The sequence below is a fragment of the Spizellomyces punctatus genome, assembly GCF_000182565.1.
Source record: "Spizellomyces punctatus DAOM BR117 chromosome Unknown supercont1.6, whole genome shotgun sequence".
Taxonomy (NCBI): domain Eukaryota; kingdom Fungi; phylum Chytridiomycota; class Chytridiomycetes; order Spizellomycetales; family Spizellomycetaceae; genus Spizellomyces; species Spizellomyces punctatus.
The window spans coordinates 6-17,884 of NW_015971542.1; the positions used below are offsets into that span (position 1 = coordinate 6).

General features: G+C 47.9%; 6 protein-coding genes across 6 annotated transcripts; 3 read left to right on the forward strand and 3 right to left on the reverse strand.

Moving 5' to 3' along the window:
• Positions 1-1,383: 1,383 nt before the first annotated feature.
• Positions 1,384-2,022, forward strand: SPPG_03699 (uncharacterized protein; the record flags this gene model as incomplete). The annotated part of the gene is made up of 1 exon (XM_016751955.1): positions 1,384-2,022. One exon carries the CDS (start codon positions 1,384-1,386, stop codon positions 2,020-2,022), a length of 639 nt encoding a protein of 212 aa, XP_016608613.1.
• Positions 2,023-4,400: 2,378 nt separating this feature from the next.
• SPPG_09135 (uncharacterized protein) lies at positions 4,401-7,731 on the reverse strand. The gene is made up of 4 exons (XM_016757292.1): positions 7,104-7,731; positions 6,920-7,036; positions 5,296-6,849; positions 4,401-5,226 (listed from the first exon to the last, which is right to left on the reverse strand). Exons 3-4 carry the CDS (start codon positions 5,950-5,952, stop codon positions 4,663-4,665), a joined length of 1,221 nt encoding a protein of 406 aa, XP_016608614.1. The 5' UTR covers positions 5,953-6,849; positions 6,920-7,036; positions 7,104-7,731; the 3' UTR covers positions 4,401-4,662.
• A 196-nt stretch (positions 7,732-7,927) lies between these two features.
• Positions 7,928-10,839, reverse strand: SPPG_09136 (uncharacterized protein). The gene is made up of 7 exons (XM_016757293.1): positions 9,501-10,839; positions 9,283-9,440; positions 9,072-9,187; positions 8,969-8,994; positions 8,744-8,893; positions 8,347-8,676; positions 7,928-8,272 (listed from the first exon to the last, which is right to left on the reverse strand). The coding sequence occupies exons 6-7, from the start codon at positions 8,615-8,617 to the stop codon at positions 8,112-8,114; spliced, it is 432 nt and encodes a 143-aa protein (XP_016608615.1). The 5' UTR covers positions 8,618-8,676; positions 8,744-8,893; positions 8,969-8,994; positions 9,072-9,187; positions 9,283-9,440; positions 9,501-10,839; the 3' UTR covers positions 7,928-8,111.
• Positions 10,840-11,042: 203 nt separating this feature from the next.
• Positions 11,043-12,637, forward strand: SPPG_03701 (uncharacterized protein). The gene is made up of 5 exons (XM_016751956.1): positions 11,043-11,354; positions 11,422-11,538; positions 11,593-11,653; positions 11,716-11,909; positions 11,976-12,637. Exons 1-5 carry the CDS (start codon positions 11,083-11,085, stop codon positions 12,523-12,525), a joined length of 1,194 nt encoding a protein of 397 aa, XP_016608616.1. The 5' UTR covers positions 11,043-11,082; the 3' UTR covers positions 12,526-12,637.
• Positions 12,638-12,947: 310 nt separating this feature from the next.
• SPPG_03702 (uncharacterized protein) lies at positions 12,948-15,809 on the forward strand. The gene is made up of 2 exons (XM_016751957.1): positions 12,948-14,339; positions 14,409-15,809. Exons 1-2 carry the CDS (start codon positions 13,562-13,564, stop codon positions 15,503-15,505), a joined length of 1,875 nt encoding a protein of 624 aa, XP_016608617.1. The 5' UTR covers positions 12,948-13,561; the 3' UTR covers positions 15,506-15,809.
• On the reverse strand, positions 15,654-17,588 carry SPPG_03703 (uncharacterized protein). Its single transcript, XM_016751958.1, has 8 exons — positions 17,382-17,588; positions 17,242-17,321; positions 17,134-17,171; positions 16,604-17,055; positions 16,453-16,542; positions 16,362-16,390; positions 16,111-16,296; positions 15,654-16,052 (listed from the first exon to the last, which is right to left on the reverse strand). Exons 4-8 carry the CDS (start codon positions 16,699-16,701, stop codon positions 15,838-15,840), a joined length of 618 nt encoding a protein of 205 aa, XP_016608618.1. The 5' UTR covers positions 16,702-17,055; positions 17,134-17,171; positions 17,242-17,321; positions 17,382-17,588; the 3' UTR covers positions 15,654-15,837.
• Between the last annotated feature and the right edge of the window lie 291 nt (positions 17,589-17,879).

Sequence of the window (17,879 nt, forward strand, 5' to 3'; positions counted from 1 at the left end):
AGAAGAGAGAGACACGAAGAAGCTGTATGCAAGGAAGTACATCAACAAACAGCAATGCATAAGGATGCGGGCCGTACCAAACCTCTCTCGGGAGCGAGCAATTTTGGAGGAGATAACCCATCCTTTCATCGTCAACCTTCGCTTCGCCTTTCAAGACGACATGAACATGTTTTTCGCCATGCGGTTCAGAAAACGAGAACAAAAGGTTATCGGTGACCGCCTGTTGCATGACACAAAAGCGCTATATATTTATTTCCGTTTGCAGCCGAGCAGCCCGCATGCAATGTAAAACCCACTGCTGGTACGGGTGGGTAACGTTAATGCAGGTCACTGTTGCGATATGTACACATACGCCAGGCTACAAGTTGTAAAACTAAGTCTACTATACAAATACATATACATAATTTAACCCTAAAACACCTTGGACGTCCTAGATCACATGAAGATGTTTTGCGTGCGATCGAGTCGTATCTTGTCGGATTTTGAGCACTTAGGGTTCGCGTGAATATCGGCAGGAAAATGGGGCAAATCGAAGCGTTTGTTTGCGCTTTTGAGTTTCACAATTGACGTTTCCCACGGTTTCCAAGCTATTTAAACCCCCCGTGGTTGGCGGCAATGCGCCAAACGTCGTGTATACCGCCATGCAGATCTTTTTTCCAGAAGTCAGAAGCCACCTCATCGAAACAATAAAGCGAGATGGCCCACAGGTTTGCCAACCCAAGCGCGGTCTCCACTTGATCTCCATGATGGCCATTCCCAAAAGCGGCGTCGTGTTGGAAGAACTCCTGTTTTACTTCGATCTCTTTGAGGAGAAGGACCAAACCCCAGTGAGCGCCTGCAGGCATAGAAACTGAGCGCTAGATCTCTGTAGACTTTTTGGGCCATGAGGAAATCACTGTCCTCTCCCCCACACAAATCATCAGCCGCTGGCAGCGCACTGCTTCCAAAAGCTTGCAAGAGGGAGTTGCGGAGGTAGATGCCACCAGCAATTTTTGAGGGCAAAGCAACGCAGGCAGACGCATTCCCATCTTAACCGAATACTTGCACTCATAAAATTGTTGGACAATTAGATGACAGAGGATTGGGCAGAACCGATCTGTCTGCTGCAGAAGCTCACAGAAGGAGGCAGAGAGGGTGTTTTGCTTCAGCTCCATCCATGGAATCAATCTTTTTAGGAATATAGAGAAAAGTGCATAATGGAGTTCGGATGGAGTGGAGCTTTGGTATCAAAAATTCCGGGGATTCAAAAAGTTCACAAAAAGTTCAAAATGAGCAACTTTTCTTAAAAGTTGCACAGCTTTAAATAGCATCTTTTGTTGCCAATGTATCCAATGGTTGCATGCATTTCCAAGGTACCTTTATGCATACATGCATACAACCTTTATGCCGGCGAGGACAACGCTCCCTTCGGAGCGTGCTGAATGCAGGCTCAGCACCATTGCCGGCAACAGCATGCATACGTCACTCGAACCCCTACGCTATGACCCAACTGTTCGAGGTGGACCATGGTACTGGGATACGGCTAATGACGTGCACTATGCACTCACCGAAAGCGAAGCATACGATGGTAGTCTAAGAAACCATACGCTGGAATTTGTAAGACTCAAAGATTTCTTTTGGCCTGGAGATATTGTTTCGTGGTTTGCAACTCCACACGACGATTGTAAGCGGTACAAGGGAGAATGCAGGGAGACGACAGACAAGCCGGAGGTTGCTAAAGCCTCGTTGTCTATGTGGGCGCACACAAGTGAGATGAAAAGGAGACGGTCGGAGGACGATGATGACCTCGCTCTCGCCTATTTTCTTGAAGAGCTCTATGCCAACCCGCGAAATGAAAACAATGACGAATCAGAGAACGAACTCAATTGGGGGATAGTCCTTTCCTGCTTGAAGGACCGCAATTTTGAGGGAGCCTTTTCTGCTGCCCGCCAGATATCTCACGGATTCCTTCGAAATCGAATGAGCAGAGACTTCTACTGGCCTGTCGATTTCACCGAATATCCTGAGTCGGGTAGCAACTAGGTGACGGAATAGACCTGAGTAGTTGTTGGCCTTGGAAAGAATTTCGCGCGGTGAGCCTCCATCCATACAGAGCTGTGTTCGACTATGACGGACATCTCAACATTTTAACTCAACTCTTAGTGAAAGAAACGTGGGCAGGAAGTCCGAGAATTGGCCTACCACGCCAACATCAACACATATCACAGCTTGACGGCCACATTGGCCAACCGGAGCTCCCGGGCGGTCATATTGCTGTACAATGTTCAGATGGGCACGAGCTAGCAGGCTATACGGGGTTATGATTGGGGACGTAGAGGAGGATTTTTCATTGGGATGGGGTAGAAGTCGATGCTGTGACATGGTACCGGGCTCGCTCAGCCGATGGGGACAACATTCCGGATCAGAATAATCGCCGCAAAGTTGTCTCACTCGAGTAATTTCACGTTCTCTGACGAAAAGTATTGTTTGTTGTGTTGATACACTGTACACGGCCCTTGTACATTGATTAATGCCGGAATTGTACCCAACCGATGGAACAGAAGTGTTGGGTGGTTGATGCTGGATATCACTGCTGCATTCTCCCATGCGGTTTGCTTTATTATGTATGTGCCAGGAAAACGACGCGAGTGATCACCTCCCAGTTCCGCGAGGTCAGTTCATGCGTTTACAGAGACACATGAATATGACGAAAATGTAGGATATGTACTGGTGCCACTGAGCTTGCATCCACTGGGATTTGAACCCAGAGCAATTCCAGAGCAATTGAATAATAGTTAACTGACTGCGTACATCAAAATGGGAGGGTCTACTTGTAAATGGCTCTGGTCGGCCGTTTTGTCTCGTACTACTGCAGCGATATGAAAGGAATGTCAAAGAAAATGTAATATTCTACTGTAGTTCTGTAGGCTTGTTTCTTGCCAAAAAAGTCCATCTAAGAGGACGGTTCTATGGTTGTATGGCCTCCAAACCACGCGATGAAGATACCCAAGTCACTCATAATGGCGGGGCAATGACAATGGCCAAATGGACAATGCGGGATTTGTAACTTATCATGATCAACCAACATGTTGCATTTAGTACTCTGCATGCCCAATCAGTCACTTGTCATCATACGCAGAATTTGTGTTTATCCCGGTAGGTCAGAGGAGAATCGCACACTCCCCCTTTCCTTTCTGTCCAGCTACTATGCATTTTGCTAGCTAGCTTTGCCAATTTCGGCTCCCCATTCTTCCTACATTGAATACCCCACTAGTGAACCCATCAGCGCTGGCGTCCTGTACGCATTCGCCATGTCCGCATGTGCCATGGTCAGGAGCATTTCTGAACAATTAAACTGGCATCTTGGTGGACGTGTTGGTATGCAATGTCATACAGCAGTTCCCTCCCGGCATCAGGAGTTACCCTTTTTTCAGTACTAACTTTAGGTTTTCTCATCCATGTCATTCCTGGCATTAGTCGCTGCGCGTGGCGGTTGTTGGACGTTTGATGGCAATTTCATGTACTCAGAGTCTCCGACATGACACGCGCGGGTGTTGGTTGTACGATTGGATGGCCGTATTCTGCACATGCATTGTGTGGACTTTCCACACATTGCCGACTTCCCATATTTTTGCGATGCCGGATAAGCCTTGCACACACTGCTGGGACTCTCTACGGGTGATGTACAGTTCGTTATGGGATTTGGACCATCCTTTTGCATCAGATGCCAAGGATATCCACAGCCATTTGGAAGTCAAGCGTCGCGCGGCTAGCAACAACACCGCGGCAAAGGCTTGATCACATATCCTCTAAAAGGATAGGTACCCTCCTGCCCATATTCTTTGAATAAAACATCCGCATAATCCAAGTCTGCCGTCTTACTGTCAGACGAATGGCGTCCCACACTTTGAAAGAATTGCCAACTTATCCACCAAATCTTGGTATCCGTGTGGGTCCATCGCAGTGTTTTCCCACATAGGATGTCTGGGATTCCACCATCTTCTGACACAGAACTCTCGCGCACACACGTAGTCTGGCTGGTGTGGTACCAATCGGAGCGCTGTCGAAAAACTTCTATATCGCCGGAGACCGTCGTGTTTTGTATTCTCGGGATGAAAAGTCGTCTCCGCTATGGTTTTCTATGGAAAAAACAGCTCCGTTCTGTTGGAGAAAACGCAATTCTATACAGTTGTGCGTGCTATATGACGTTTTCGCTGGTTCTTGGCCGAAAAGAAGGCGCACAGTTTTACGTCTCTATACTCCAGGTAAACTTGTCACCGATTGTCCACCAAGTCGCAGTGCAGTCTTCCCCCTTTTCTTTGCGGAAACAGCATACAAAGAACAGATCACTTTGGACTGGAATCTCAAGGGTCAATGTATCTTGCAAAGAGACATACAGAGTTGTATTTTGAAACGATGTGCAGAAGGGCTCCCGACAGATATGCTAACTACATACGCAGAGATACCGACATATCCAAGCACATATACTAGCGATGTGTTCTTTTTCCATGCAAATACTACTGCGAGATAGTTTCTCCTCTCATGCAAATACTACCCTGAATCTGCGAGATATTCCTAACCCTAACCCTCTTCTCTCATGCAAATACTACACTGAAGCTGCGAGATATTTTTCTTCTTTCATGCAAAATACTAGACTGAATCTGCGAATTGTGTTCACTTGTCTTATTCGCCCCAACCAGCTTCATTTCCAGCGGTCGTCTGAATCGGCGCAGTCCCCTCAAACTCATCATGGATCGGATCTTGATCCTTCTTTCTGAGCCATTCGTTCAAGTATTGGACGACCCATTCCACTCTTTTTGTTCTTTGACAATTGACCATCATCTCCATTTCCTCTTCTTGTTGCCAGTGTATTATTAGGTTATGCATCCAGGCAGGTGCCTGGTCCTCCAATGTGATCACCGCTTGCTGCGCACTGACGGAGTCGACCGAGAGAACGACTGGTGCAATGTCGGCAGTCTCGGTTATCGGGTCGATGGAGATTTTTTGCAGATTGTAAACCCGGACTTCCGGTGGGACGCTTGTTTCCTGTGCAGGATCGACGTTGTCCTCCCGTTCGAATACTCTGAGCAGATTTTTGTTGGACTGGAATATGGTTCTGATGTGGACGGCTCGTCCCACTTCAGGAAACCCTTCAGGCAGTTGCAGAACACCGTCTAATACAAAGCGCGCTCGGGTATCGCTGGATCCAGCAAAATGTCCAGACTCTAAAACTTTGTCGTACGAGATCTGAAACGTTTGAATTTGGGTAAATGAACCTGAAGTACGGAAGCCACATATCATTGGCATTATACATACCACCCTCATTCGTATGTCATTCGTAGGTCGCTCGACTTTATAGACGGCAGATTTAAGCCGTCCTTGGGTCCAAGTAAAGATCCGGTCGTCCTGGCCAGCCTTCCAGCACACGTTGGCGAAGAACGGGTCCGTCCGAAAGAGCTTAACGTCAATCACCATTAGAAGGCCGAGTCGAACGCGAGACAGGGCTACCAAGGCCCTTTTGTGTTCTGCCATGAAGCCGAGGTCATTGCTCCAAGCTGTACGCACCCCACTTAAGACTATGAGGTCATATTCGACCCCCATATAACCGTCCAGTGTATTGACGTAAACGTCCGTGATTCCTTTCCTTAGCAGCTCGTTGACAATGATGCGTCGTTGTCCCAAGTATGGTACGAGCACGGCTACCCTTGACCGGATGTCGTCAGGTAACTTCGATATGATTTTACAAATAATCGCAGCTTCGGAGGTATTGTGGTACGACGTGCGATGGACGGGGTCCGGTTCTTCGGGCGACTCCCGAGTATGGAGGACTGCCAATCCTGTCGCCCAAGCATGACCTAAATGCCGATATCTTTTCTTCTGCCCATCCCCAAAAGGACGCAGCGTCGGCTCCTGCCATCTCTCTTTCAAGTCTGGAGATGCCTTCATTGCGTTTGGCGACCCGTAATGGAACATAGAGAGAAGCTCCAGGACATATTGCGGTAGGCGATGTTGTTCGGTGAGCTGAAAGCAAGGGTAGCAACCTGTTTCCAGGCCGCGTTTCGAGTAAGGACTGGTTCAGCGGCGCAGTATCAGCCTGCGGTCGTTGCAATCTCGGTGGGATTTGGTCCTTATCGCCAAAAATGCATACGCAGGGGGCTCTAGCACATGCGGCTACGGTTGCAGGCTCGGTCATGGCACTACCTTCATCAATCAATACTGCCTCGATCTCGATCTTTTTTAATAGGCCTTGCTTCGCCGCTTGTTGAATGTTGGCGGACGTTACAGTCGAGACAATGACATCCACCATGTCAAAGGCGTTCACCTTGAGACGTTCGACGAACTGGTCCAAGGCTGAATCTCTTTCCAACCCGCATTCTTTGGCTTCCAACCCGCTTTTTTTGGCAGGAATGAACACCGATCCTAAGCTTCGGGTCTGATTTAATGGCATCCAGGCGCCTGAGGATTAGTAGCGCAGAAGGATTTGTCGGCACTAAGACAAGGATCTTCTTGGTGTTATCCATCCTTCGGGACGCAAATAGGTGCACAGCAGCGGTCAATGTGTGCGTTTTGCCTGCACCGGGGGGTCCTTGGATAGCGTACAGCGGTGGTCGCTGCCTTAAAGCGTACGTGATTGCTAGCGATTGCAGGTGGCTTAAGTTCCACGTCCTCCTGATCGAACTGGCCTCATCATTCAATTCCGCCTCGCGTTCTGCAGTGTACCAAGCAGGAAGGCCGTTTTCCTGGATGTCCTGATCGACAGTGTCCGGCTGGGCAACGACAGCGTTGATAAACGAGGGATTCCACTTCTTGGGAACTGCCTGCTCTTCTGATGGCGTAAACGACTCCAGTGTTTTGAGTGTCCGCAGTTGCCTGCAATGTTTACTGTCTAGTTAGCTTCCATAAACAAAATACCAAGGACATATAAAATGCACACACTTACATCAGACTAGGTACGTCTACCTCTTCAGGAAGATGCGGTGTACTGATGTTTCCCCATGCTAGCTCACGTCGTACTTGCCGTCGCCAGAATTTTGCATATCCTCGAAGACTGGCAAAGCTACCAAAAGAGGTGTTTTTTACAAAATTACTAAATAGCGTATGGCATAATATGCGTTTTGACTTACCTTTCTGGGTACGCGACTTCACTGAAGTCGTCTTTAGGACTCGTCACCACAGCATACAAGTTCTGAAGCAGTTTGTTCCGACTTGCAATGGAGCCTGCGTCTGCTGCAAATCCAATCTGCAGGAACATGTTAATAACATATTCTTCCAGAGAGGACGCTTTTCTTTGTATGTCGTCCGGATGAATCCGTTGGATGAGTAAATCTGGGAGACGCCTCAGACCTTGCACGGCAACGTCGCGGTTAGGAAGGGGCAGTAGATCAACGATGGCCTGTCCGGAATGTCGCAAATCATGGCCGTGTGAAGTGCACTCGAATTGGAGATCTTTTTCCGTAGTCCGTAATTCGAGAATGTTGTTGTTTCGCAGTCGGTCCGATTGCAGACGAGTGGAACAAACTCGCTATCGTTCTGCTTCCAAGCTATCGATACATTGCCAGTAGCTTGAATGTGGCGTACAATGTGTGTGCGGCGAATGCCGCCTTTTCTTTTCGGTGGAATGTACCCGTTACAGAACAGGTGTTCGCAGACTAGACATTTTACCAAGTAGCGGGTTTCCGCACATATCGCGCAGGACGACGGGTACACTGGTGCAAGTGGTGGAGCGTCGTAAGGTGCGAGCCGTGGATGACGTTCGTATTTAACAACCGCCTCTGGTTGTTCCTGCTTCTCATCTTTTTCCTCTCCAGGAACCTGCACCACTTCTTCTTTTAAGTCGGCGGCATCCCACGTCCCACCTTCAGTCTCTTTGATATCCCAACCAGATGAAATGTTCTCTTTCTGGTTACCTCAACCAATGCCCTCTTGCTGGATGCCGTGTACATTTTGGTCCGTATCCGCCTTTTTGTGCTCCTCCCGAGTGTCATGCATATCCTTCGGACTCAGGCTTACGTCCTCTCGGTGAACAGAGGGACCGGTGCTGTGCTGACCTTTGGGGGGAAGCTCGTCCTGAATGGCGTGTGCATATTGGTCCGTATCCTTTTTGTGCTCCTCCTGCGTGGCGGGCAGATCCTTTACGCGTTCGTCCTCTTGATGAACAGAGGGTCCGGTGCTGAACGGAACTCTGGGGGGAAACTCTGGACGAAAACAGGGTGAAGAGAGACACCAGGGCTGAACGTGTCGATGTACGGGTCTGACTGGGGATACAGGCGACCTGATATCATCTGGGCATGGACTGGGGGATACAAGTGTAAACAAGGCCATTAGGAAATGCATTTTTTGACTGGTGACCGACAATGCCAAACTTACCGGCCCTAATTTCGGTGAGCATGTCCATGATCATGCTGAACCTTGAATTGAACCGTTCTTCCAACTCTGTTAATTCCGACTTCAGTGCTGACATCTCCTCGGCACTAGGATTTTGTGCCATCTTGACTTGTTCATGCTGCCGCAAGATGACTTTTCGAATGGAGAGCGGGAGATGGTTGGGGGGAGGGGAGACTAAATAGACTCTGAGTGTGGGAAATATTGTGACGTGTCGAATATCAGCCTCATCCGGAATCCCCCGCAATTTGCACATGAAATTCCCCTTCGTAGCCTTTTGACAGCTCTTCAAGTCGCGTTTTTCGACAGCCAATTCTTGCAAAAATAATAAATTACGATGTAGAATAAAAACATGAACCAAATGCGTAGATATTCAACTTACAAGACCTGCCTGTATTGTGATAGCGGACCATCAATCTGCTTCTTTTTGACCATTTTGTGATTGCAAAAGTGTTGCTGTGGGAGCTCAGTCGTTGACAAGATGGTTTTCAAAAATACGAGAAGAAGGAGGACCATCTGCAAGTGCTCGTCTCTTAAGCCCGCAATGCAACAGCCATTAGACTTTGGTGAGAAAGGATATCTCAGGGCACTCATTGGTTAAACATACAGCGTGCATGGCTGGTTCAACTATCCCTTCACAAGAAAGTTATTGATTAGCCTACTTTGTTGATATAGTTGCAGATACCCGCAGTGAATATGCAGATACATACTTATCCAGCTCTTCTTGCATACATCAGATACATCATTTAGCACGCTTCCAGCCGTTCCTCCTCATCATACTTGTTAGGTTCAGCCTGTGTCAATTTGGTCTTCTTGCCTACGTCTTCTGTCATAAATTTGCCGAGATATTTAGCATTACATGTTTTAATGCAGCAACTATATAAACAGGGAAAGTGACACCGCAGATGCCATGGCACTCACTCTGGACAATCCTTCAAAAAGGTTATAGCTGTGCAACAAGTCTATTCTCTTCGTGCTTCTGCGTTCGGTGCTGCAGGGGCCTGTGTGCCGACAACCATGGTAGATTGTTGTGTAGTGAATTGAGGGGAGGCCTCTGAGAGGCGGAATAGTCGAATAAACTAGAATAGGGTTAGGTTAATGCTGCAGCAGACTGGGAAACTATGCGCACGCAGCAGGACTTTGCGTGCTTCGGTCTGCATTCGAAGGGGATTTGACATGCTGAGATCCGACTGGCAAGCGCACCGGTTCGACCAGTTTGGGGCTTCAGATATCGAAATGGCGAGCAGACAATCGCTAATAAAGGTCGAATCTCTCTTCTGACAACCGGATGCTCACAAACTTTACTCTTTATTGAAGATCTCCCGACACATAGTTAGGACAATACTTCCCCTTCCCGGATTTTTCACAAAATGCTCCAAAGCGATAGAGCGGATACAAAATACATCCCCCGCGCACAAATCAAACGCTGTCCTACCGACTGCCCTTTAGAAAACGTACCGCAAACAGAGATACCGCGCCGTCCATCTCTCACAACCTTCAAACTCCGATGACGTTGGACCTTCACATTCAGATTTAACACCAACATTGGAAAATGTTAAAAGGATTGCAAGAGTTCCACCAGACTTGCGGCCACTTTCTTTCGTTATACTAAAAGGTCCCCATTTCGATGTCCATACGCCAAAGTGATAGATACCCGGAATGCGCAAAACTCTATCATTAAAAGGAGAAATACGGGGATTAGTGGCTTTGTTGATGATTTTGTTAACAGGCTACTTCTCCAAGAGCTTGTGAATTTCAGCCCAATTTTGGTGTTGTAAAGTCGAATCGAAGACTGCAGGGATGAAGCAGCAGAGTGCTTGTGATCTAGCAATAAAGAGGGCATCTGGAAACGGTGAAGAATCCATCCGCAGCATCGAACTCTGCTTCGTAATCCGGATTCAGACGATCTTCATGCTCCTTGACTCAATCGTCAAGCATCCTTGTATTGGGACCCGGATTGTAGTGACTTTCGTAAAGCATGCAAGGAGCGGTGTAGATGCATGCGAAAGAAAATGTGTGCAGGAGAAATAAAAAGGAAGGAACATGAAAACATGCCTGCTTCCAGATCTGGACCTCTTTCCGCTTCCGCTTCGATGGGCCAAATCCTTCAATTTACCATCACACTACGCGGTTTGAATTCTCTCTGCCGGATAGTGGTGTTATCTGCTTTTTTGGACTGGGCCGGAGATGGCGTGCGGAAAAGGGAGTTTTTGAGTGAGGTTTCCTTCCCAAAGAGCCCACTCAGGATCGATAAATAATATCCTACTGCGTGACAGCACAAGAGTGACGGGGAAGGACGTGCAAAAGCGTTACTGCAGAACAGCACAACCGCTGGCCACGAGGGAAACCGACTGATGAATCTGGTAATGAAATGCGAAAACTTTGGGGCAAATAAAGTGTAAGTTTGACAGCAGATATGAGAACACCTTGTGCCGATTTCCTGTGTGTGTAATGTATATTTGTGTATTTCGACATGAATGCACAATGTATCTACCAGGAGCAAGCAGATCCTGGCAGTCGGAGGTCTGAACAAAGTCGGAGATGCTGTCACGTGGATAGTCGACTGATGGGCGTGCATAGTTGTTAATGACGTCAAAAAAGGACGCGGCTTGCGTCAGCCGCAGGTCTTTGTATTTCCGCTCCAACATTAAAGACGACGACGGCTGGAAGAGATGGACGCACCCGTGTTTATACAGTATCTTTGGTACGACGCATACAATTATGTCTCAATCCCTCTCAACAGCCCTCAACCCAACCACCTCCACGACACTCACAACACCTCTGGCCAAACATGCCGCTCAAAACGAAGCCCAACGTCAAAATGTCCAAATAGTCGATGCGCACACGACACCGGACCAGATTGCCCAAGCGGCTGAGAATGTACCTGTGCCCATTATTTTAGCAGAGGAGGAACAGCCTGTTGAAGGTGTCTTTCAGAATGTCGTGAATTTTAGAGATGTTGGTCGAGGGTTTAATGAGGATTCTGGAAAAAGGTCTTTATTCGTCTTGTCACAGTTGGGAAGGGAGTCGGAACTAGAATCTCTTTTTTTTCCTTTTTAGTTACATGAAAACTGGCAACCTATTTCGATCCGGTCGGCTCGACGATGCCACAACCAAAGACTTGGAACTCCTCACTGCCAAATATGGGATCAAAACTGTCGTTGATTTGCGATCAGAGTATGTTGCGTGACGATTGTAACGTGATGCAGCATTCTTATCCTTGTCTTTTAGAACTGAAGGCAAAATGGGTGAAGATCTTGTCAATACTTTTCCAGCGTCTGCCATCAACGAGGTACGTGCTATGATCGTACAATTATGATCTGACAATGGTTTTTTACTGTTTTTTTTTGCCAGCAAACAAACATTGCCGAACTCATCAAAGTGGGGGACGGCGCGGTGGTAACTGCAAAAGCTGAGCCTATGCAGTTGCATTCCGATGGTGATACGGGTGGCGAGGATGTACAGCGGGTAACGTATTACATCAATTTTGCGGGAAGAAAGTTTAGGAGGCATTCCGTGTGGAAGCCTTTGCGGTTGAAAACCAAGCTGTGAGTATCGCCCTTGCGATCGCATTGTTTTGTATCATGCTCATGGCATTCTCATGACAAAATCAGCAAGGTCATTGCTCTCATGGCAATGAATCAAAAACCGCGCGTGATTGAACTCGTTGGGCAAAGCGTCATTGAACCTCGGGGCCTCCTCGGGCTAAACAAGGATTTCGTGGACTATTGTGGTGCTGAAATTGTCCAAGCCCTCCGGCTCCTTTCCAACCCAGCCCATTATCCTCTCCTCGTGCACTGCACACAAGGGAAAGACCGCACCGGCCTCGTCATTGCACTGGCCCTACGGTGTGCCAAGATCCCCGAAAGCTATATCATCAAAGACTATGCACGGACACAAGAAGGGCTAGCCCGGCAACGGGATGTCATGGTGGAAGAGATGCGGAAAACAGGGTTGGATCCATCTTTTTGTGATGCTCCCCCCAATGTCATTAAACAAACGTTGGAGTATATTAGACAAAAATATGGAAGTGAAGAGGCCTATTTGGAAAAGTGGGGTTTTGGATGGGCGGAACAAAAAAAGGTCATGGCGTGTTTGGTTCGGCAGGACGTGGATGATTTGGAAGGATTGGATGGGGAGACTGTAAACAAGTGCGATGATTAACTCAAAGCGTAACAGTTTGACGTTTTCTTACCTCAGTTCGACGATATCCTTGCAAGGATCTGTAAATAAAATCTCCTTGTCTGATCACGTCATCTGCTTACGAAAGCGGGGATGTCATGGGGCTCCCTGTTTCAAATGATTGGGTCAATCGCCAAGAATTAAAATAATCACCGAGTTGTACCGATATCCAAGGGTAAGATCTGAAACAGTGCGTTGTTGCCCAGGGTGCCGCAAGCCGCTCGTGCAACGTCACACATGCGGTCAGATTAACTAAGAATCCGTGATCCAAAGGGAACAAAACTACACATGCCGCGGAATGCCGTTTTTAAAACATTGAATCCACGGATACCAAAAGGTTCGTTGCTGACGTTTGAAACTCGCGACTTTCCTCCAAAGGAAGGCCTTTTGTAAAAGGGGAGGTTGAATGACCACTTGCTCCTGTGTTTTGGGAGAGGAGGCTTCTTTAGCGGCAAGATGTTGCTCAACCGTTAAGGGGGGTTTGCTCGCCACTAAAATTCCCTCCGCCGTCAGATGTGGCTGGCCACTGGCTGCCCGTCGCAAAACGACAAAGAAACCCGCCGACTCGCCGTGTGTGTGGAGGGAGATGGCCGACGACTTGTCCAAAGGAAAAAAAAAAAAAAAGATGAAACTGCACCCAAAAACGAACTGACGGCCGTTTCCTTTTCACCACGCGCACACAAAGCTTGAACGATCGCTCGCCTTTTTTTTTTTTGGAACAGATTAGAAGGGCGCTTTCTTTGTTGGAGAGGTGGAGGGGGGGCAAACATCCTCCTCCCCCAAACTCTTCTGTTTTTGTTGGAACTTTGAACGCCCACCGTTTTAAAACGTTTTCCTTTTCGTTTTCAACGTATCTTTTGCTATATATATTTCCGTCATCTTGTTTGGACGTCGCCCTCGTTTGTTTGGGCTTTGTTCATCATTTGTGTCTCCACGTCACCCAACATCCTTTGGCCCCTTGGAGAGATCATCCATATTTGTAACAATCCAGTCTTGATTTGACGGTGTTTGTGAAATCATGACGACTCGTCCATCTCAAGACGATTTTGGTGAGCGGCCGGCAAAGCGTAGGTTCTCCGTGGACATCCCAGATACCTTTTCGCACTTGATCGCGACTCCACAACAATCCACTCCCGCCCTCGACGCCTTTGACGAGGATCCTTTCAAAGATTTCACTGACGACAGCTACGGTATGATAACCGAAGGCGAAACATCCGACGATGGCCAGAAAGAGCAAAGTCTCAAGCGACCATCGATCGATGAAGGTATGCCAAAATCCGAGTCTTACAATGGTAACTTGGCCAATGGCACCGCACCACCAAAAAAGCGCTCACGAGCGACACCCGAACAACTCGCCATCCTCGAAGAAACCTTCCTCACCAACACATCACCAAACGCCAAACTCCGAGAGATTCTTGCGACTAAAGTAAACATGACGGAGCGATCCATTCAAATCTGGTTCCAGAATCGTCGCGCAAAGGTGAAGCTCATGCAGAAGCGGGCTGCGCAACAAGCTGCCCAGGAGCAGGCAATGCGCACCCAGACATACCTAGCAGCCGCTTATGGTATGCGACCTCCATTTTATCCTACCTTTCCCATGCCGTACGGCGCTTACGGACAGATGCCACCAAAGATGCCACCAATCGGGCGTTCAAACAGTGTCGACTTTGCAATAGGAATGGGAATGGGCGTGGGAATGAACATGGGAATGGGAATGGGGATGGGAGTCCCAAATGGTGTACCGCCACCAGCAATGATGACTATGAATGGAGGCAAGGCGATGAGCTTGCAACATGGTAGGCATTCTTTTTCTTCTCATTGGCTTTTTCAAATGCTTCATGATACTTACCGCAATCTGAATATAGGCTCGCCAGCTCCACCGCCCTCCAATAACATGGAACGAGTTACGATGCCATTCACAGCTGAATCGCTTGCTATCGGTACTTGGCGCCGAGTTCCCATCACAACAAACGATCTCATTTGCACGTTCAACACCGTGGAACGTGTCATGAGATGGCAGATTGTTGAAGGAACATCAAAGTTCAAGATGGAATTTCCCTTTGCATCCATTGCCGCAATCTCATTTGATCAACTCGACGCTTTCACTGGGCAAATGACCATTGACCTCAACCAATGTCCCATGTTCTTTATGGAAATGTCCATCAGTGGAGGCTCAGTCTGGACGCAGTGCCGCGACTTTACCGAAAACACACAGGCAACCTGTGTGCTGAGGCACGTCATCAAAGGACAATTGCAAGCACTCCGCGGCGAGTTACTCCTCATTTGCCAGTCGGATGTGCATGTGCACCGTGCGACGCAAATGAATGCCCCAGCGGGCACCGGATCCACGGGCAATGTGGGCAACGTGGGCAACATGGGCACTGGAATCATTCCTCTCTCGGCAGCTGCGGCATCCTCAGCGGCCGCCAGTATGCCTCAGTTTGCCAGACGGCACTCGACGCCAAATCTGATTGCCAACAACCAGCGCAAACGCCAAAACTCTTTTCACGAATCCCTTCGTCGTCGGCCGACTGTTGTGACATCCATGAACACACCCAGCGGTCTCACGCGAATGAACGGTTCACCCATCCTCGACTCGGCCTCCATTTCTGGTTCCCCTCGCATGAGCACCACCTCCGGAGACATGATCACTCCCCCCGTGACTCCACCCCCATCGATAGCGACACTTTCCCGCCGTCACTCTCTCCTTTCCTCGCCTGCCCACTCTGAAGATTCCTTAAACATCAACACCAACCCACAACAAGCTGTATTTCAAACACCATCGCCACCTGAACTCTTGTCTGACATGTCGTACATTTCGATCAGCGGGGGAGACCCAACGTCATCCCAACAGTCGTTTTCTTATAATGGACCGATTGTAGAGTCCTTCATGGATACCCTTACTGGCGAAATGAGTAGCGTCAATAATGGAGGTGCAGGTGGAAATATGGTCACGGTTTAAGGAAACACACCTTGCAAATGGCTTGTTTTTTGCATAGAGAGGAAATTTGTATATAGTAACATATTCTTTTACCCAGTCTGCCTGCTGTTCAAGTAGCTAGGCTTGGGTCGTTCCCTTTGTGCGTCATTCGGCTCATGATTGGGAATTGGTTTACATAGTGTATGTTTTTTTTGCTTTGTACTTTTTTTTACCATTTTCTTACAATGCTAGCAACAAACTACAGTCTGAATAAAGAAAAAGCTAATAGAAACCATTATCGTGCTCCCTTTGTTATTTCGAATCTAATCTTGTGCTATATATGTCCTCTACCCTACGTATCTATGGTCCTGAAACTAAAAAGTCCCACTGTCGCCCAATGAAAGGAAAACACCATGTGATTGACTCTTAACAAAGTACTTGATGTCAGCACCGACACACTCTTGAACCCGCTCACCACATAGTGGACTCAATGCAAGGTAATACGACAGAAAGTTTTTGGCCCGGTAAGCGTGCGCTGAAGCAGTTGGTGTTTCTTGGGTAAGAGATTGGATAATGGTATGAATAAGACCTATTATGCTAAAGATCATGCCCTTGTAGTGTGAGAAGATAGGATCGGTTGAACGCACCTTGGTTCCGTGTCAGCCGTATTCTCCACTTTACCAACAGGACGTCCATCGCTTTCTGGGCCTCTGGATACAGGAGCGTTGCCTGATGTACCTCCCACATGAAATCTACTGCAGACTGCTTCAAGTGGTAGAAGACAGTATTATCTGATGGGACCTGTCGTGCTACCTTGACGGCAGTCAGAATCTCTGTGTCGCGATATCAAGAGTGTCAACAGTCAAAACTAGTAGCTGCGGAACTCGCATGAGCTTACTTTTCAAAAGACGCTTAAAGTCATATGGTCTTTCGCAAGACAATACGTTAGTCTGCTGCAATTCCTATGCAAGTGTCCCACGAATGCATACCGATGTCTATGAAACATATTTTCCCGCTCGCATATGCTTTCGCCGTCGAATAGCATGCTGGTGAGTAATTGGATCAAGATATCAAGATATCTGTATTCGAGTAAAGCATGAGACGAATTCTCCAACCCGCAAATATGGACGAAAGACGCACCCCGCAGACTCAGAGGCCATCTTCCATGGAATCGGTGCAGGCCGTTCAGGCGGCGCTGGACGCATATACGGTGGTGAAATCTTTTGCAAAAGCTCCATTGCAAAAGGCCATTCTCGTTGAATTTTGGGAGCGGGTCGCGGAGACCATACCCGACGAGTTTCGCGATGATGTCGATGTAATGTCTCAACGCATTCATCGATATCAGTCAGGATTTGCGGATAAATCTCTTCACTCTGTCAGAACATGCAATTAAGTTTGCAAAGACCGATTTCTTGAACTCGTATCAAAAAGGCGGTGTTGAAACAACCTTCCAAAAAGCCCGTTTCACTTCCCAATTGAACATCCCAAGGTCTAAAATGTCGCTCGCAAGCTCGCCCCGACTGGCGTATCGGTTCTCAGAATGGGCAACCTCCAAAAATGACCGTTCTAGTGACACATATTGGCTGATATCGCTGCGTAGAGTAGCTTCCTTTAGTGTTTTTGAAATCTAACACGGTATGGGAAGCGGCACGGGAATGTGCCAAGCATACCTCCGATCGCAAATCAAGAATCCACCTAGAGCGGCACGCTATCACCAGCCGACATACGTTAGCGCTGTACATTCGCATCTGGAAAAGCAAACGCACAATGTGACTTACAATAGCTGAATCGCACATAGATCTCGTCAACACGTGGGCGAGGGACCACATCGGTTGAAAAGTCGTAAGGCGGAGGACCTCTTTGATGAACTGCAAGTGTAAGATAGAGAGTGGTAAACGGAGTCGTATTGGTATCTCACCAATTTGATTTCCGCATCCTACAATTTTCCATTGTTGCTTGGTCTCGACTGCACATCGGTGATGTATTGCCACTAGAGGGAACAGCTGTCCAAAAGTCGTTAACAAAGTTTTCCTATGCTCATACTCATCGGCGTACCCCTGAAATGATGGGATGAGCTGCCAAGCCCTACACATCGTTAGAGAGCATGCCAGGAAAGGTAGAGAATGATCACTCATGTCAGTCTTGATCTCCAAAAGTTCCATACCATACCTCCTCAATCGAAACAACATCTACAAGAGAGATGACAGAATCCCATGGCAGTAAACCCAACTCCACCGGTGCATGGGACACAGGTTTTGAAAGATAAACCTTGGACGAGGTCACCACCACCCTACGAGAATCTGTCATTCGCTTAGATTGTTTGGAACGTAGATACGCGCCATTTATGTTGTGTTTTGACGTACCACTGTCGCCTCGATGCCCGAGCAAACTACAGTCTCCCACATATCGGATTTTT

Coding starts and splice junctions, on each gene's coding strand:
- SPPG_09135 (XM_016757292.1), bottom strand. CDS start 5,952: ATGTTCCATTACGGGTCGCCAAACGCAATGAAGGCATCTCCAGACTTG. Junction 5,227..5,295: donor ATGACATACGAATGAGGGTG/GTATGTATAATG, acceptor CAAACGTTTCAG/ATCTCGTACGACAAAGTTTT.
- SPPG_09136 (XM_016757293.1), bottom strand. CDS start 8,617: ATGTGCAAATTGCGGGGGATTCCGGATGAGGCTGATATTCGACACGTC. Junction 8,273..8,346: donor GCTCACCGAAATTAGGGCCG/GTAAGTTTGGCA, acceptor TGTATCCCCCAG/TCCATGCCCAGATGATATCA.
- SPPG_03701 (XM_016751956.1), top strand. CDS start 11,083: ATGTCTCAATCCCTCTCAACAGCCCTCAACCCAACCACCTCCACGACA. Junction 11,355..11,421: donor AATGAGGATTCTGGAAAAAG/GTCTTTATTCGT, acceptor TTTCCTTTTTAG/TTACATGAAAACTGGCAACC. Junction 11,910..11,975: donor TTGCGGTTGAAAACCAAGCT/GTGAGTATCGCC, acceptor TGACAAAATCAG/CAAGGTCATTGCTCTCATGG.
- SPPG_03702 (XM_016751957.1), top strand. CDS start 13,562: ATGACGACTCGTCCATCTCAAGACGATTTTGGTGAGCGGCCGGCAAAG. Junction 14,340..14,408: donor GGCGATGAGCTTGCAACATG/GTAGGCATTCTT, acceptor ATCTGAATATAG/GCTCGCCAGCTCCACCGCCC.
- SPPG_03703 (XM_016751958.1), bottom strand. CDS start 16,701: ATGGAGCTTTTGCAAAAGATTTCACCACCGTATATGCGTCCAGCGCCG. Junction 16,391..16,452: donor AATATGTTTCATAGACATCG/GTATGCATTCGT, acceptor GTCTTGCGAAAG/ACCATATGACTTTAAGCGTC. Junction 16,297..16,361: donor CTTTAAGCGTCTTTTGAAAA/GTAAGCTCATGC, acceptor ATCGCGACACAG/AGATTCTGACTGCCGTCAAG.